At 36.3% G+C, this 16,167-nt stretch overlaps 2 protein-coding genes across 5 annotated transcripts; both read left to right on the plus strand.

The window, feature by feature from the left end:
* Positions 1 to 70: 70 nt before the first annotated feature.
* LOC113506546 (elongation of very long chain fatty acids protein AAEL008004-like) lies at positions 71 to 10,899 on the plus strand. Of its 4 annotated transcripts, XM_026889383.1 has the most exons (9): positions 71 to 149; positions 934 to 984; positions 2,261 to 2,511; positions 4,290 to 4,364; positions 4,701 to 4,891; positions 8,582 to 8,722; positions 9,228 to 9,333; positions 10,137 to 10,270; positions 10,617 to 10,899. In XM_026889383.1, coding segments are annotated over exons 3-9 (825 nt in total). In that variant the 5' UTR covers positions 71 to 149; positions 934 to 984; positions 2,261 to 2,510; the 3' UTR covers positions 10,794 to 10,899. The 4 variants fall into 4 exon arrangements, with proteins under 4 accessions (XP_026745184.1, XP_026745185.1, XP_026745187.1 ...); XM_026889384.1 differs by lacking the exon at positions 71 to 149 and having other exon boundaries at positions 257 to 984; positions 2,261 to 2,502; XM_026889386.1 differs by lacking the exons at positions 71 to 149; positions 934 to 984; positions 2,261 to 2,511 and adding an exon at positions 2,518 to 2,644.
* Positions 10,900 to 11,457: 558 nt separating this feature from the next.
* LOC113506537 (splicing factor ESS-2 homolog) lies at positions 11,458 to 16,024 on the plus strand. Its single transcript, XM_026889376.1, has 8 exons — positions 11,458 to 11,758; positions 12,101 to 12,254; positions 12,458 to 12,604; positions 12,917 to 13,110; positions 13,473 to 13,646; positions 14,284 to 14,477; positions 14,856 to 14,984; positions 15,693 to 16,024. Exons 1-8 carry the CDS (start codon positions 11,603 to 11,605, stop codon positions 16,003 to 16,005), a joined length of 1,461 nt encoding a protein of 486 aa, XP_026745177.1. The 5' UTR covers positions 11,458 to 11,602; the 3' UTR covers positions 16,006 to 16,024.
* The last annotated feature ends 143 nt before the right edge of the window (positions 16,025 to 16,167 follow it).

Raw genomic sequence — 16,167 nt, forward strand, 5'->3', positions numbered from 1 at the left:
CCACACTTTTGAAGTTATAGAGGTTGAGACGAAATAGGTTTTAAAACGAGTGTAATGTAACATAGTGACCTTAAAATTGCTAGTCAACTCTCAACATTATTATTTTGGTCACTGTGGTGTGTGATTGTGCTATTCCTATGTGTATGTAGGTAAGTAGAGATGTTATAAAAATAGGTCATAATATTGAGTGTTGAGTCACATAAATGTAGAGTATAGAGAAATAACAGTTTTGCTAGGTAATAAGTTAATACACATTCTTTTATTAAGTCTCGTTGACTTGAATGGAAGTTACCTATTTTGTTTATTATTATAATTAAATTTAAAAAATATGTTCAATTTGACTGTATGGGTAGCCGGTAGGGAGTTGGAACAAAGATAATTCGCTTTTAGAGTTACCATCACTTCAACAGCACATTATTTTCACCTTGTGCTTGTGTATTTTCACTATTATGTTTCGGCAAATCAGCAAAATGGTGAATATGAACATACTGGATATCATACTTAGCCTGTTATATTCTATGGGAGAGTGTCTGTGGACAGGACGAACGTAAATCCTTATTGGATATCCGGTTACCAGTGTTGTTTACAATTGGGAACCTTGTTACCATCGGAGCACATTAGCATTTGTTGCTTTCCCTTTCTTGAAATAAAAATATAATTTTCCCATCTTATAGAAGAACTACTAGTAATGTTATTGTTACTAACAATGCTAAGCCTTTGTACATTATAAAGGTTCTATTCCCTGAGTCGCGAGTCGTTTTATCATGGTGATAAAAAGTGAAAATATCTGTAGGAGTAATAGAAAAAAATTACATAGCTCACTCATTGGGTTATGGGGTTCTCCGTTTTCACTAAAAGTCCGATAAAGCAATAAAACCTTTTATTTCACGAACTCGATGTACTTTGCACCTAAACCACTGTTGTACTTTGTAGGCTAGTACCAGAGATGTGCCGGAAAACTATAGCAGCTGCCATTTTACACGTGTAAGTACATAATGTTTCTCTAGTTTCTCTAACTGTGATACGTGAACAATGCAAGGTTCTCCCAAGACCTCTTTAAATAAGACAGTTTATGCTACAGCTACAGACACTGTGTAGAGCAGTCTCTCTTTTACAACTTATTTACTTGCAGAAGTGTTACCGTAGGCCCAAGATAATAGGGATGATGACTGGGTATAAAAAGAAAAAATCTCATTAGTCCCTCAGTGAGATAATTGAAAGTATGAGACACGTATTTGTTCCTTTTTCAGAAAAACTAGAATTGACAAAGGTTAACTGCTTTAAAGTTTAGGAGAGGGGGCTTGTGACGTAACGATATGGTAAAATTTATACTCAATCGTGACGTCACGCGTAAGTTTCATTCACTGTAATTTGGTCAATTTATGTTTGCGGGACAAATTAAAAAATACGTATCCATTATTATACAAAAAAACTACAAGACGGACACTGCAAAAAAAAATTGTCATCATCCCTATTAGGTTTATTGGAAATATGCACTTATGTATTATTATACTAGCACTAGGCTCAAGCCACCACTCGTGGTCAGATATGAAAATAACTCATAAGTGGTTAGTAGCACAATAGGCATGCATGAAATATTTATGAATATTTTAACTGCCATTTCTAAGCTGCATCCAATAAATTTGTCTAAGATATTTATAGAGGGTGACGAAATATTCTCTGTGTTGCCGTGCTACGATGAGGCGGCACAATAAAGTGTCACCGAGGTCTTCATTACTATTCATGGAATCCAGTGTTATCTTGTACCCTTAAATGCATACAGACAAACATGTTTAGTTGGTAAACACCAAATGCACTTCAAAATAACATTTTCTATGAGTTTACCTTATAGTGATTTACAAGCCTAGTCGACAATCCATAAAATATTATAAAATAAAATATTTTACATCACTAAATTTACTTAAAAACTTTAACTGAAACTGACATGATAATCATTGTAAGAAAATGAATTTACAAGTTCATTATCAGTAAAAAGATAATGTTCTTAATTTACTTACATGCGGAAATAAAACCCAGACAATTGCTATGTTTATTAAAAACCAATCGAATAAGCGGTGTCAAAAAAATATTCGAATTCCGAGCAAATTCTAGGTCAAACACAAACAATGTGGGTTAATCAACTGTGTTGTGGTTCCCTGGAATACCTGCTTATGTTTACAATAAATTAGTATCACTCCCAGTCTGTTGTCAATTCTGACTAATTCTGAGTCCATTAACGTGGTGACGTTTTCTTTTTCAGGTTCATCGTTGACCTGTCGTATACGACTGATTCTATTTTATATACCTAATAAATTGTTGATTAAAATTAAATTCAATTACATAACTGTGGCATCTACTATTTTAGAATTTAGATACTTTATTAAGGTGAAAATTTTTAAGCGGGTTCAAAAGGAGGATCTCGTAAAGTTCTTACTTTCACAAAATTCGGAGACCAGGATACCTGTCGCATAAGAACTCGAAGACAGCTTCGTTCAGGTGGAGGTGAGTCAAGTGAGTAACTAAGTAAGGGTATTTAATTAATTCGCTTGATTTAATTCATCGGCGGCGGTCGTCAGCGCAGGCGGTTTATTGCCGCGGGTCACTCTAGCCGAACACTTGTCTCTGGATACTCGTACTTCTCCAGGTATTTATTAATATTTCTTTTTTTATGTGAAAACTAATAATTTCTTAAAGGTTTGTTTGTTTGTTCGAAGATAGAATAAATTTCTAGTGTAGTGAATGTTACGCAAAATAGGTACATTTTAAGTTTAAGTTAGTAAAAACTTTAGTTTGTTTCCGGTAAAAATGATACATAATTAATTATATAATTTTTTGATATTCCTTATCGTAAGTCGTGGTAGCGCTGCGCTATACCCCTTCCCCGATTCTCAATCGGAAAAAGGATGAGCGCTAAGAATAAATTATATTTTGTATGCACTTACAAGATTATTAGTTAATTTTCGAGGTAATTTAATTAAGTAAAGTCTTGCCTATCTAAAAATAATTCATTTAGGTATTTGCTTATTACCTAAGGCACCTACTAAGTTGTTCTTCATTTGTAGATCTTTTCTTTTCTTTTAAAAGCTTACGAACTTCCGTATTTCGAGGTAACAAATTTGACTCCAGCCAAAAACTTTAGCACTTTACAATATAATAAATGCATAAATGGTTCAGAACAGTATGGTGAAGATGTTGTTGTCTCATGTAATAAATATTTTGGAGCCGGCCAAATTAATTCAGGAAAACCTTTGTTTTCGCGCATTTTTGCATTGCATTGTTAAGTATTAATTTATAATGAATTAAATTATCAAGCTAATTAAATTTAATGATTTTTAATTTAATTTATTATGCATGCCTTAGGCGAAGACATATCATTGATTATATAAATGCGTAAAACCTGGAACGGAGTTATGTGAACATTGTAACTCGATGCACGCGTTATTGTATTTCGTACCTATCAAACGCGGATGAAATGTCTTGTGAGAGCCAGTGACATAAGCACAGAATAACATATTTTGAAGAATTAAAATATTTTATTTCTGGGCTTGACGCCGCTGTTTTTACATAAAAACACAGTAAACAAAAAATACTAAAACAAGCGTGAATCACTAATGTGATCTTGCCTTCCAAAATCTGAAGTACCTAATTTAGAGGCATTTATTGAGGACCTCCTAGCCGACTCTTGTTTTGAAACGAAATTCGTGTCTAGAAATGAATTATAAATAACATCCGTTTAATAACAAAAATAGGATTTAAAATAACACTAAAAGCTAACAGGAATATTGGTTAGCTGTAAACAAATCCCTAAATTATTGACCTTTTGTTTGTGTATAAACTGCGTAGACACTGATCGTAATCGAATGTAAACATATTTTGTAAGACTTGCTAAAATAACTTGCAATTGTTTTTGCTTACTTGTTTCTTTAATCAATACCTACTTCATTTAAGCAATAATCGGAATAGTTTAAAATATCTGCACTCGTAGAAAGATCAACAACCTTTACCGTTAATTTCATGAATATTTAAATGTGGATTTGTGTATCGAACTGAATGGAATAAATCACTAGTCATTTACAAGTCAATTTTACAACTCGGCTTTGTGGTAGAGGCTATTATAGGACATCTACTAAAAAACCGTGAAAGGGGACATGCTTAGACCTTATTTGTACGCGTGCCGAAGATAACTGTAAATAAATTTATATTCTAACCCCTTTAGATCTTCAATTAGCCGCTAGTGTATTTTCGTGTGAATCTTGTGCATCGAATATTAAATTTTCCTTTTTTTTCAGTGGTCGCTGTCAAAATGGGCACGTTAATAGGGAACATAACAAACTTCTACCACTACCTGAACGATGACTTAGCGGGTAAGTGCCTTAATTGATCCTTCTTCTACGAAAGAAAATCCCTTCAAATTAAAATGTTTTGAGGAAGATCTTAAAATCGCGGTTTCCTACATTAATATATAGTTTCTAATACTGAGATCCAACGAGATGAAGTTATGAACTAAGAATAGATAAAACGAATATGTAAAACTTAAACATGGGATTGAACATCATTTGATCAGCTCTCTTCACATACCAGTTGCAATCAGTTTTGGCGGTTCCAGACAAATATGGCTTGAGAAATGAACGTAACGAAAAACACGTGACCCGTATACATGCTGCATAATACTGTTTGTAATGCAGCCTCCTTGGTTCCAGATCCCCGGACTAAGGACTTCCTGTTCGTGTCGAGCCCCGTACCGCTGCTGGTGATCATGTTTGTCTACCACCGGTTCGTTCAGTCCTGGGGGCCAGCCTTCATGGCCAACCGGCAGCCCTACAACGTTAAGAACCTCATAATTGTATACAATATCATACAGATTGCATTGTCTATTTTCCTTACGACGCAGGTAAGTCACAATATTTCTATCTTGCTCTAACTTATTTTGCTTGTTAGTTAGTTAGTTAACTTGTTTTATTCCAGTTACCTAGGTCTTATACATTTGCCAGTGTTTGTCCAAATCCTATTTTTTGCGACGAAGCTAACCCTTGATTCACACAAACTTTTGTATTTAATTGAAATAGTTGGTTTATTTTTCTCTATTTTTCGAACTCTTATGATAGTTATGTATACAAGTTTTGGTTAAGACGTAGGTACCTACCTATCCGTGCGGAACCAGTGCGGAAACCGTGAGATTTGCAAATCTTGAGTCTCTTGGATGTGACCTCACTTACGTAGTTTAAAATATACAAACCGTGAAGAACAAACTTTATGTTTATGTAAACAACCATTATTTTAAATACAACAATAGGCAAAAATAGTTTCAGATCTGTGCACTATGGAGTTAGCCTGAAACCTGGAACGTCAACGGGTCCAAACAATTACAGTAACGTTGATAAATTAAATCACATATGTTTTAAGAATGGCTGACTTAAGCGTATCTATCGTGATCGCCCGACTAGTTTCGGAACCAAACGGAGTCCTTAATCATGAGCTGACGCGGCAGCGGAAATTAATTACGAATCCGTCTCACGAAAGACATTATAATAAAGTAAATCATGTTTCGCGCAGTCATTGGTATTTTACCTAGCATTTGTGGCGCACCGAGTTGCGTTGGAATTCCTTAATTGTTACGAAAGCATAAATTGCATCGTGAAAAGCGCGTAGGAAATGACAATTAAATTACTGAGTCAAGGCAAAGGATGCGTTGGGCTGCCTTAACAGTGGATGTATTTTCTCATAGTCTTGTGAAATCGAACCAACAGTAACTTGTCAGTTTTATTATTATTGCGAAAGTAGGTACGTGAGTGTGTTTTTCTGTGATTGCTTGTTATCTTTTCACGCCCAAACGGACGGAACAACATCAATGAAATTTCGTTTGGAAGTAGCTGACACTCTGCATTAACAAATAGGCTTTCATCCGACTTTGTTAAAGGCAGGGTAATATTATTGCAGCTATAGGACGTTGAACTGGTCAACTTTGCAAGCAAAACCAGATAGTTCTTTTAAAAGCCGAGGTCTACCAAGACTGTGACAGTTGTGGAAGCGAGACACCGCTCTACGTCACGTAGTGTGGCGTCCCTTTTTCACAATAGCATATTATAAAACAATAATAAAATTTTAGAATTTTCTCCATTTCACTTTCATATTTAAAAAGAAAAAAAAAAGTTATGCATTTTTGTAATAATTATTTATTTTTATAAGCTAGGTAATTAATTAGTTTCATGAATCTGGCGTGGACACAAGACTAAAAATGGAAACGAAATAAAAAAAGTAAACAGGTTGGTTGTTAATTGTTCCCAAAGGAAAAAAGTCCACTATGTAGCTTATAAAAAAGATTTAAATATTATTTGACAATATAATTAAAATTATTACATTTCAAAAAGTCATATTAACATAAAACTTTAATTCTTAATTCCTGAATTTTTTATTTTGAGTTCCAAAACCACTTCCAAGAAATATTAGCTGCTTAACTTTTATTTTCTATTGCTAATTTATGCAGTGTTTGTAAAATAATTATGCGAGTTATTTATAAGATAAAATATTAAATAAGTAAGTTTAATTTTCAGTCAAGGAGATTTTTGAGGTTTAATCGCGTAATATTAAAACAAAGACTGGAAATATTAAATTTCATGCGTATAAGTACCAACGCGGGGCGCAGGTGGCCGGAACTTGCAAAGAATAGATAGGTGGCGTTTGACCAGCACTGGGATCAAAAACAGGCTATAAAAAAAAGAAATAAGTACCAAGTTGTGTATGTTGAAGAAACATAAATAAAAAATATTGTACTCTCTTCTTATATCTACTAGCATCGCTGCTATCCTGCCAGCATTTTTATACTGTGTAGTCAGTTGCGTATGTATCCCATCTAAATACGTCACTGGCTTTTTTTTTACGATCAGAGCCTTTTCCCTGAACCCGGAAGCAAATCCTAATAAAGTATTTAATTGCCTATTTTAGAATATAATAGGTGTCGTTGGTATCGTACAACGCAATAAAGAAATAAGTCTTACAATTTTTAAATTGACGTTATTATGGCTAGGGCTGTGTCAGCGATTACATGATTTGCCAATTAGGTACATCTATCATACTGCCTATATTGCACAAATATTCGCGCACTTAGATTTTTTTCCATGAATTTGTGATTTTAGTTATCGATTTGCCAGAAATGTCATAATAAAGTGCAAGTTCTTATTCAGGCATTTGGAATAAGGACTAAGGAGTTTAATCATTGTGTTGCAAATTTCGCACTGTGTCCGAAGACTGGAGAAAATCTCTGAAGCTCACAAAGCAAGTTTGTATGTATTTAGCATTGACATAACATTATCTTCACATTACAATTTATCAATGATGTGTAATTGCAAGTACTTGCTAATTAAGTAGAACGCCTTGGTTATCAATGACAAGATGTCTGCGTTTTCACAGCTTTTTCCTTTTCCGTGTCGTATAGATACATATTATAAGGTTCAAAAGGTTTTTAACGACTCGGCTTACGTCATAAAAGGTGCGATCTTGGTGGGTGGGCACTGGGCATCCGTGCCAGCAAAAAAATCACGATACTTATTCGAAAACCAAGTCATCATGTTACAATTTACAATTATAATGATTTCACATAACAATTTTTAAAATTCAAGTACGTAGATGATAAATATGTAAATAGCTCAATAAAATCTATATTTCTGTCATGATGTAGGAATCTAAATTATTTTATGTTAACCTATCTGTTTCTTAAAAAGTTAAGGTTAGAAACGTCACGGTTGGCTTATTATTTTGTTGGCTAAATTTTGTAAACTACTTACATACTTACGTAATTACTTAGGTACCCAGTAAAGATTATTCAGACTCCAACAAAGGATGCGTTGACAATCTACATTTAGATGTCGATATTCATGTAAAATTAAGTTAGTTTTTTCTTGTATTGGCACCGCCCTTTGAACAGGGATACATGTCGTATGTTCATTTGTTCGGGTATGAAAAGTAAAAATATTTGAAGCGACAAATAGAAGGGATAAAATAATGACAATAAGAAACTTTTTTAAAGTTTAGTAGACCATCTAAGGGGCTTAAGACCATCTCGTGCATCTTCACAAAAAAAAATATACATTGGTAAAAGTGACGTCACACGTATTCAATCAAATCAATTTATTTTGCGGGACAAAAGAGGGAGAAAGGGAAAGAACGGGTGTTAATAAAAAAAATGTTGCCATCCCTAATTGGTACTAATCTTGATGTATGTTGAGAGCAGAACATTATCTCTTACAGTAAGAGTGTTGCTTTTATGGAAGTAAGACGGTAAAAAACAAACAAGTCTCTGTCAGTTGCGGTAGGCCCCTTGAATAGTATTGGTGGAAGGAATCAACTCTTATTTAAAGTTGCGGCTCCAGCAAGGAGCGTCCCTGCCTGGGATCGCGGTAGTTTGCAGTGCGTTCCCGTGGTCTTAGTTACAAGGGAAGGGTGAAGCATTCCGGTGGTTTTTGCCGGAAGGAGTCCAGCACACCTCTCCGCCTTCCCCAGGGCGGAGAAAGTCCATGAGGATTTCCCCAAGGAACAAAAAGTTTTGTTAATTAGAATATCAATTGAAATATTCTTTTCTTTCCAGTGTTTAACCAGGCTGTACCTATCTGGATACTACAGTCCTTGGTGTCAGAAGATTAATTACGAAGACACGCCGCTGGAGCGCGATGTAGTCAGCCGAGTCTGGCTCTACTACATGATCAAGTTGCTAGATTTATTAGACACGGTAAATAATTATGAAGTTTATTATTCAACTTACTTGCGCCAAGTCTTATCTTGCAGTCTAGGATAGGACATTGAATGGAAATCTTGGGAATTGGGATGTAAGATAGAACCTAATCTATTTTGGCTGTTTTAGTATTATTTTTGAGGGAATCCGCGAGGAAACCTGAATTCCCAATATTGTAATCTGCAATCGCCACCCTGCAATAAGCAAGAGTGGTGGTCAATGCCCAATGCTTAACTATACCTACATATGCATAGATACTGTAGATAGAGGCTTTTGCCCAGCTGAGGGTTATATCTATTATTTTTTGCAATCTTGTTTGAATCAATTAATATTGATATATTATTATATACATCAAAATCATCATTATTAAATGCTAGATGCTAAAATGATACATAAACAAGACCCTGATTTTTAAAACTCTCATAGAAATCCAAACTAATTTTAATTTAATAATAGGTATTAGGTAGGAACTGACTTACTAACCTTTTTATTATGTTTACAGATATTCTTCGTGTTACGGAAAAAGTTTAACCAAGTGTCGTTCCTACACGTGTATCACCATCTAGGAATGTGCGCACTCGGATTCTTCGGCACTAAATATGTACCAGGTAAGTTTTGATACTGGGGTGATATATCCATAATTATGTTTCTGCCTAATGAGGTAACTTGGGTAGCAGCGTAGATACTTATATTATTTACTCATCTAAATAGTTTTAATAAAATCTATTTTTTCTGAACGATAGTTAATTTTGCATTAAACGAAAATAATAATAATTCTAAAGCACTTGTTCAACAATCGTTTAATGATTATTAAAGAAGCAAGAGAAGAAATAAGCCCAACAAGGATGCGATCAAATGTATTAAAAAATAAAAATGAGCAATTTATCATTACATCTACGTTGCTCATTCCGACATCCATTTTGGTCATAAAAAGTAACTATAAATTAACAATATTGTGTTTGTTTACTTCGGTTGCGCCAGAGTTGCAGCAATGGTAGCATCGCGTGCACGAAATAGGTCGAGTGGCATAACGCCCGCCGGAGGAAACGACTTGAAAACGTCGGAAGGATTTGTTAATTTAAAACATCACAATACTTACACATAGTTACTTAGTTACAAAAGTAAATCTCTACTTAATGTGATATTTAAAATGACTGCATTTAAAATTGGAATCTGACATCGACAATTACTCATCCTGACTAAACACACAGATGACTCATGAATTTTTATCGACTTGTGCTGCTCTGCCTGGCAGCATTTATAACCTTAAATTTCAGACGAGAAAAACCTGTCTGGATTGAGAACCAACTCTCTTTTTCTTAATGATATCTTTTAATTTAGGCATTTCCAGTTGAACCTAAAACGTTCAAGCAATAGAAGCAATATTGAAAAGTTTTTTTTTCTTTCTCAGGTGGTCATGGTATTATGCTCGGCTTCATCAACTCCATAGTTCATGCTGTCATGTACAGTTACTACCTCATTTCAATAGTGAGGCCACAGTGGGTCAGGCAGTGGTGGAAGAAGTACATCACGCAATTGCAAATCGTAAGTGCTTATTGCATTCGTTTTAAACATATTTACATTTTAGGATAGGATGGCGAAACGTGATAGAATCACCAAACTCGCAAACCTTGGTTAAGTAAACTGTTTGTAAAATCAAATATTACCTTCTATTTATTTTATTAAAGCTAAGGCAGTTGTCTAGCTTTTATAAAATGTCTAGCTTTTTTTTTTAATATTGCACACATTAATGCACTACACAGTGCTTAAGGCAGAAATATATTCCATCCTATGCAATACTTGTGTGATTACCGAGTTAAGCAGTTTTTATTTGGACTTAAAAGACGATGCTTACTTTAAGTTATTTGTGTCTCTTTTTTAATATTTTCAGTTGCAGTTCCTGTTGTTGATTCTCCACTTCGGTCACGTGCTGTTCGAGCCCTCCTGTGAATACCCCAAGTGGGTCTCCTTCGTGTTCCTGCCACATAACATATTTATTTTATTTTTGTTCTGTGACTTCTATATCAAAGAATACATTCTTAAGAAAAACAAAAATAAATCTAAGTAATTTAAGGCATAGGCAGTAAACAACATATTATTACTATTATTATAATACTTATAAATATACTTAATTATATTTAAATATGACTAATTATAGCTTTGTGAATATGAAACCGTTGTTTTTTTTTCATTGTCTTTTCCTTATATTTCTACTGAACTATTATATGTATTTAATTCTTCTATAAGTAACCTACTCATATCTATCACGTGTGTAGGCTACATTTTATAATGTCTTGTGTCCAGTATGGTAGCCTACCTAGGATATTCGCTCAGAAGTTTAAACTAAAGACACTGGATTCTGCACAAAGCAGGAAAAAAAACGTTTGCATAATGAAATGGTCATTTATTAAGTCTATGACCGTACAAAACTGCAAATTTTAATCATTCTTATTTGTTTCGCCGCAACAGCGACATCAGAAACACATCATCATTGAAAATTTCGATCATCTAGCTATCGGTTCGTGATTTACATCCCAGTTACGAACAGAGAGAGCGGAGCCTTAGCTACCACTGTACTAATTTTGAATCACCGAAGAATGGCGAAGAATCGTGTCCATCGTTCAGTATCATAGAGTATACACACTATGACACATTAGCGAAGCATAATGTCTTTGGTGGACATGGAAAATCGATTTCGGAAATGTCACTGTCAAAAAATCAGCTGTCATATAGGCTCTTTTTTATTCTGTGGTCAAATGTCAATAGAGCGAGCATTGCTTTCGTGTTGTTATTATGATTTTTGTGTAACTTTTATTATTTATTAATTAAGTTCTTTAAACTGTAATGTGGACAAAGTATAATTAGTGAACTCCTACAATGGCTAACGAAAACAAAATCTCTAAACCTGGGGCAGCAGCGTTAGAAAATATGAAGCTCTTGAAACACGAGAGTAACATATTTAAAGTACCAAAAGTGCCTCAAAAAAGGGACAAGAAGAAAACTCAAGTGCTAGACGAAGATGTTTACGTTGAAGTGAGTTTTACGAATATGCAGATATAATAATAACATGAAGATTTAAAATAAAGTTGTACATCCAAATTCTGTACAGTTTAGTGTTTGCTCAAATTGATGTAACGTAAAACAGTACAATTGAGAGTTTTGTATACTATTCAGTCGTCAGCACGTCAGTCCTGTCTTAACATAGATTACTGTGCAATCAAAAGTGTTAGATGAGTATACAGATCAATATAAAATATTCCACAGATAAGTAAGTAGGTTCTGTAATGAAACATCAGGCTTATACCTAACCCTCCTCACAATGACTTGTTTCATGAATAGTATTCTTATGTTATAAATATTTAATATTTATTGCAGGGTATTGCAAAAATTATACAAAGAGACTTTTTTCCTGATTTGGAGAAACTTCGAGCTCAGAATGAATTTTTGGAGGCCACGGAGAACAAAGACTATGCTAGGCTGAGAGAGCTGACCAGGAAGTACAGTGGGAGCAGACCTCCCACAGAACCTTGTGAGTGATTACCATTTTTATATGTTTCTTTTATTAATTATCTGACTAGATAAGTCTTCTTATCTTATCAAGTATATGAATAATAAGTCTAGCAAAATTATTATGTTTGTTGTAATAAAACTTTTTATTCATATTGCTTTTATACAGACAAGTATTCTGTTGTAATGTGTGTTATTTCTAATTTTTATCCATGTGAATTGCAGATAATTCACCGGCAACCTTTGACACACCACATTCAGACAGACCATTTTCTCCCGCGGCACCTACAGTAAGAGAAGACAGGTCAGATTCAGACAATGAGTCCAATACCAAAGATAGGACTAAGGACAGCACAGATAATCATTCATTAGGTATGTTTATTATATTTGATGGCTGATATGTTTGCTGGAAAACATGTACCAACAATAAGAGGGATAAGAGCTAGAGAAAGGGAAAATTGTTAAAATGGTCAAAAACACAAAACAAACAGTGTTTCAAGCATAAAAAAATCGGTATATCAAATTTTGCTACAAACTTCGGACATTTTGAATCAACCAGAGCAGTTATCAGCTTTATCCAAAAGTTATGAAAAAATTGCATCATAGCCTGAAATAGTAGTACCACAAAAACCTAATTTTATATCATGTTTCGAGTCCTAAATACTTCTTTATTACATCCCATAGATTCATACCTGGCCAGTCACACGAGTGAAGACAACGCAAGCTACGACCGCGTCATAGCATTAGAGAACAAAAAGCGCGCGAACAAGTTAGCGTCGCAGTTCCAGTCGGAAGTGACGTCGAAGGCGATAGCCGACGCCGCGCTCGCGCTGCCCTCCATAGAGCAGCAAGCAGACCAGACTAATAGGCCACATGAGGTGAGGCTACCTTGAAAGTACATAGATTGAGTACATCGGCGATGTTAGCTCATATATTAATACTAGCTGTTACCCGCGACTTTTCCGCATGGTAAGAAGTAGGGTAGGTTATAAATAAATCATAAGCAAGGTCACGCACTGAGTGCGACGTGTCGCGGGTTCAAGGTCTAGATTCCTACTGTAGAAGAAGAAAAAAAAAACTATGAGGGTAGTAATTTGTTAAGCTGTGCTTATAAAGACAAAATTATTTTGTCTGGTGGTAGACAGTCCATTCAAAATTTGTATTCAGCTACATACTGCCAATTAACCTGGAAGTCGATGCACTGGTTTGAAACTTAACATATTATGTATATCATTCGCAGCTAGACACATGGCGCTACAAGGCGAAGAACTACATAATGTACGTGCCGGAGGGCGCGGCCTCGCAGCGCGCGCCGCCCAAGCCCGAGCTGCTGCATCACAACACGCGGCTCAAGGTCGAGCCCTTCGACCACGTCAAGAACAAGGAGGCCATCACTGCTATAGCGAGGAGCCAGGTCAGATAGTACACGACTTTTGTACTTTAAAAAATATATATCCTTCGTAGTGGAGTCGACCTTTCGGGGAATGGTTTTCCCTACTTCTTAAAACTAATCTGCATAACATAACATGTCGAACTTGTCGTTAGGTGACTGACAATGGAATGAACATAGTTTTTATAGAAATATTGTCACACTATCTTTTTAAATTTTAATAAGAACGACAAGGACTGTATGACATTAATATGTGAGTTCTTAGAAACCCTGGATACTTCATCATCGTCTTAGCCCTTTCTAACTATGTTGGGGTCAGCTTCCAGTCCGACCGAATTCCGCTAAGTACTAGTGTTTTACAAGAAGCGACCGTGTACTTCCTCAACCCAGGTACCTGGGCAACACCATACCCAATAGTTAAACTGGTTCTCAGACTGTCTAGCTTCTGACTACCTATAACGACTGTCTAAGATGTATGAATAATAGCCGAGAGCCACAATTCAACGTGCTTTCCAAAACAGGGAGGAACTCGTTATGAAAAAGATCCGACAAGAAACCGTCAAGCGAAGCTTAACCTGTGATCGATTAATTTAGGCAGCTGTATCATACATAGCACTTGTTAGATCAAAATTCTCATGAATATATTATTAATATTTTTCAGGATGCGAGCGTGACGGGTAAGATAGGTGTGGACGGTGTGAGCATAACGACGGAGAAGGGCGGCGCGGAGTACTCGTTCGTGAGCACGCCGTCGCCGCGGCCCGGGCTGGGCCCCGACCAGAGCCCGCTCATGACGTGGGGAGAGATCGAAGGCACGCCCTTCCGGCTCGACGGCGGGGACACGCCCTTGCCTGCGTAAGTCCTAGTGCATATAGCTCCTTCAGCTCCTTGATAATACGGTGGATTTCCTGTGTTCCTGCAGTCTTTATATTAGTCGCCTTCAGTAGTTCCCAATAAGCTTTTTTTCACTAAAATGCAACTTTTTTTTATATATTTGTTACTAATATTATTTTATGTAGATCTTGAAACCATTGTTATTAATATTAACTTCCGTGGTTAAAGTATTATAAACAACAATTTTGACAATTTTGACAGACTGTCGGTTATTAAAAAAATAAAATAGTATCAACTTTACCATTTGTCACAATAGTTAGCATTTCTGGCGACCTGATCCTATTTCATTAATAAGTATTTTAGTTATGTGTGATCACAAGTGGTACTGTCCGTCCGCAGCGTGGGCGCGGGCGCGGCGTACCGCATGCTGTCGTCGGGCTCGCGCGAGCGCCTGGCGCTGCAGCTGGCCGAGCGCGCCGCGCGCCGCCGCCGCCCCAACACGCCGCAAGCCACGCCCGCCACTCCCAGGTAATAACAACAACACCTCTTTTTTTGTCGCTGGGAAAAAGTGCTATTACGTATCCTCTTCCCGTCGGAGGGCGAGTGGGACTCCCCGGTGAAGACGTTCCCGGTATACCCACTAAACAGACCCAGCGGCACTCCGACCTTGCCTGAGTGGAGGGGGCCTGGGAGTCTATGTCGTCAAGACCCTCAGTGGCGACCGCCTTACGACAAGCCCCTCACGCTAACCCTATCACCTCTACCATACAAACAGATTACTGAGCTAACTAAAATATTACTACCCTAACTAGTTACTACGTAACCCTAATGGTGTAAGTTCGGTGACTAAGAAAGTCACCAAACAAAAGGTAACCAGTTTAAAAAAAAAGTGTAACCGTCTCACGCGATTGAAGTAAAACATTTTTCAATTTGTTTTATTTATTTTTTTTAAAACTATGTATTGACAGAATCAAAAATATTTTAAAACCTGATGGTACAGAAATGAGACGCCATATTGCCGTAACGAACATCCGTTGCATTGTCTTCCAGGTATCTCATATCTAATAGCCTAAATAAGTTTTACTTTTAAAAAAATCAAAGGGAAAGTAAAATAGCGAATAGGTTGTCACTACTAGCTGTCAGAATGTATTTGCATGAGAAAACCACCGTTGTTGTTCTCATTAACGCGAGAAAGGTTTTCAACCTAAAAAAAAATACTTAAGATGCTTTCAACAGTTTCAGATCAAACACCGAGCGCTTGGCGAGCATGTCACCGGCAGCTAGGAAGTTGGCTGCTAAGCATCTACTATCACCCCGTCTCAAATTGACTCCCAACGACATGGGCATTCTGTCTCACAACACTCCGAAGCGCACCCCGACGCCGCAGCGGCCCCTGGTGGCCACGCCGCGCAGTAAGAAGGCCGCGCGGCCCTCGCCCGCCGGCAGCGTCAACAACGACAACCTCACCGAGGACAACCTCACCGACAACCTCCTGCAGATCAACGTCGCCAAACGAACCAGGTTAAAAGCAAAAGATTTCTTCGAATAAAACAAATTATGATTTCGAATTATGTTTTATTTTTGTTTCTATCAAACATTTTTATAAAGAATAATAAGAATTAACAATTCAATATACATGTCAATATTTATTATGTATTGTCGATTTTAAGCAACCCGTATCATTTGGGTGATTATATATCAATGCATTGAT

This window comes from Trichoplusia ni (genome assembly GCF_003590095.1).
Source record: "Trichoplusia ni isolate ovarian cell line Hi5 chromosome 18 unlocalized genomic scaffold, tn1 tig00003586_group17, whole genome shotgun sequence".
Taxonomy (NCBI): Eukaryota; Metazoa; Arthropoda; class Insecta; order Lepidoptera; family Noctuidae; genus Trichoplusia; species Trichoplusia ni.

Excerpts from the sequence above, each read along its gene's own strand:
- LOC113506546 (XM_026889383.1), top strand. Across the intron at positions 4,365-4,700 it reads CCTGAACGATGACTTAGCGG|ATCCCCGGACTAAGGACTTC; the intron begins GTAAGTGCCTTA and ends CCTTGGTTCCAG. Across the intron at positions 8,723-9,227 it reads TGCTAGATTTATTAGACACG|ATATTCTTCGTGTTACGGAA; the intron begins GTAAATAATTAT and ends TTATGTTTACAG.
- LOC113506537 (XM_026889376.1), top strand. The coding sequence starts at position 11,603 with ATGGCTAACGAAAACAAAATCTCTAAACCTGGGGCAGCAGCGTTAGAA. Across the intron at positions 12,605-12,916 it reads CACAGATAATCATTCATTAG|ATTCATACCTGGCCAGTCAC; the intron begins GTATGTTTATTA and ends TACATCCCATAG. Across the intron at positions 13,647-14,283 it reads CTGCTATAGCGAGGAGCCAG|GATGCGAGCGTGACGGGTAA; the intron begins GTCAGATAGTAC and ends AATATTTTTCAG.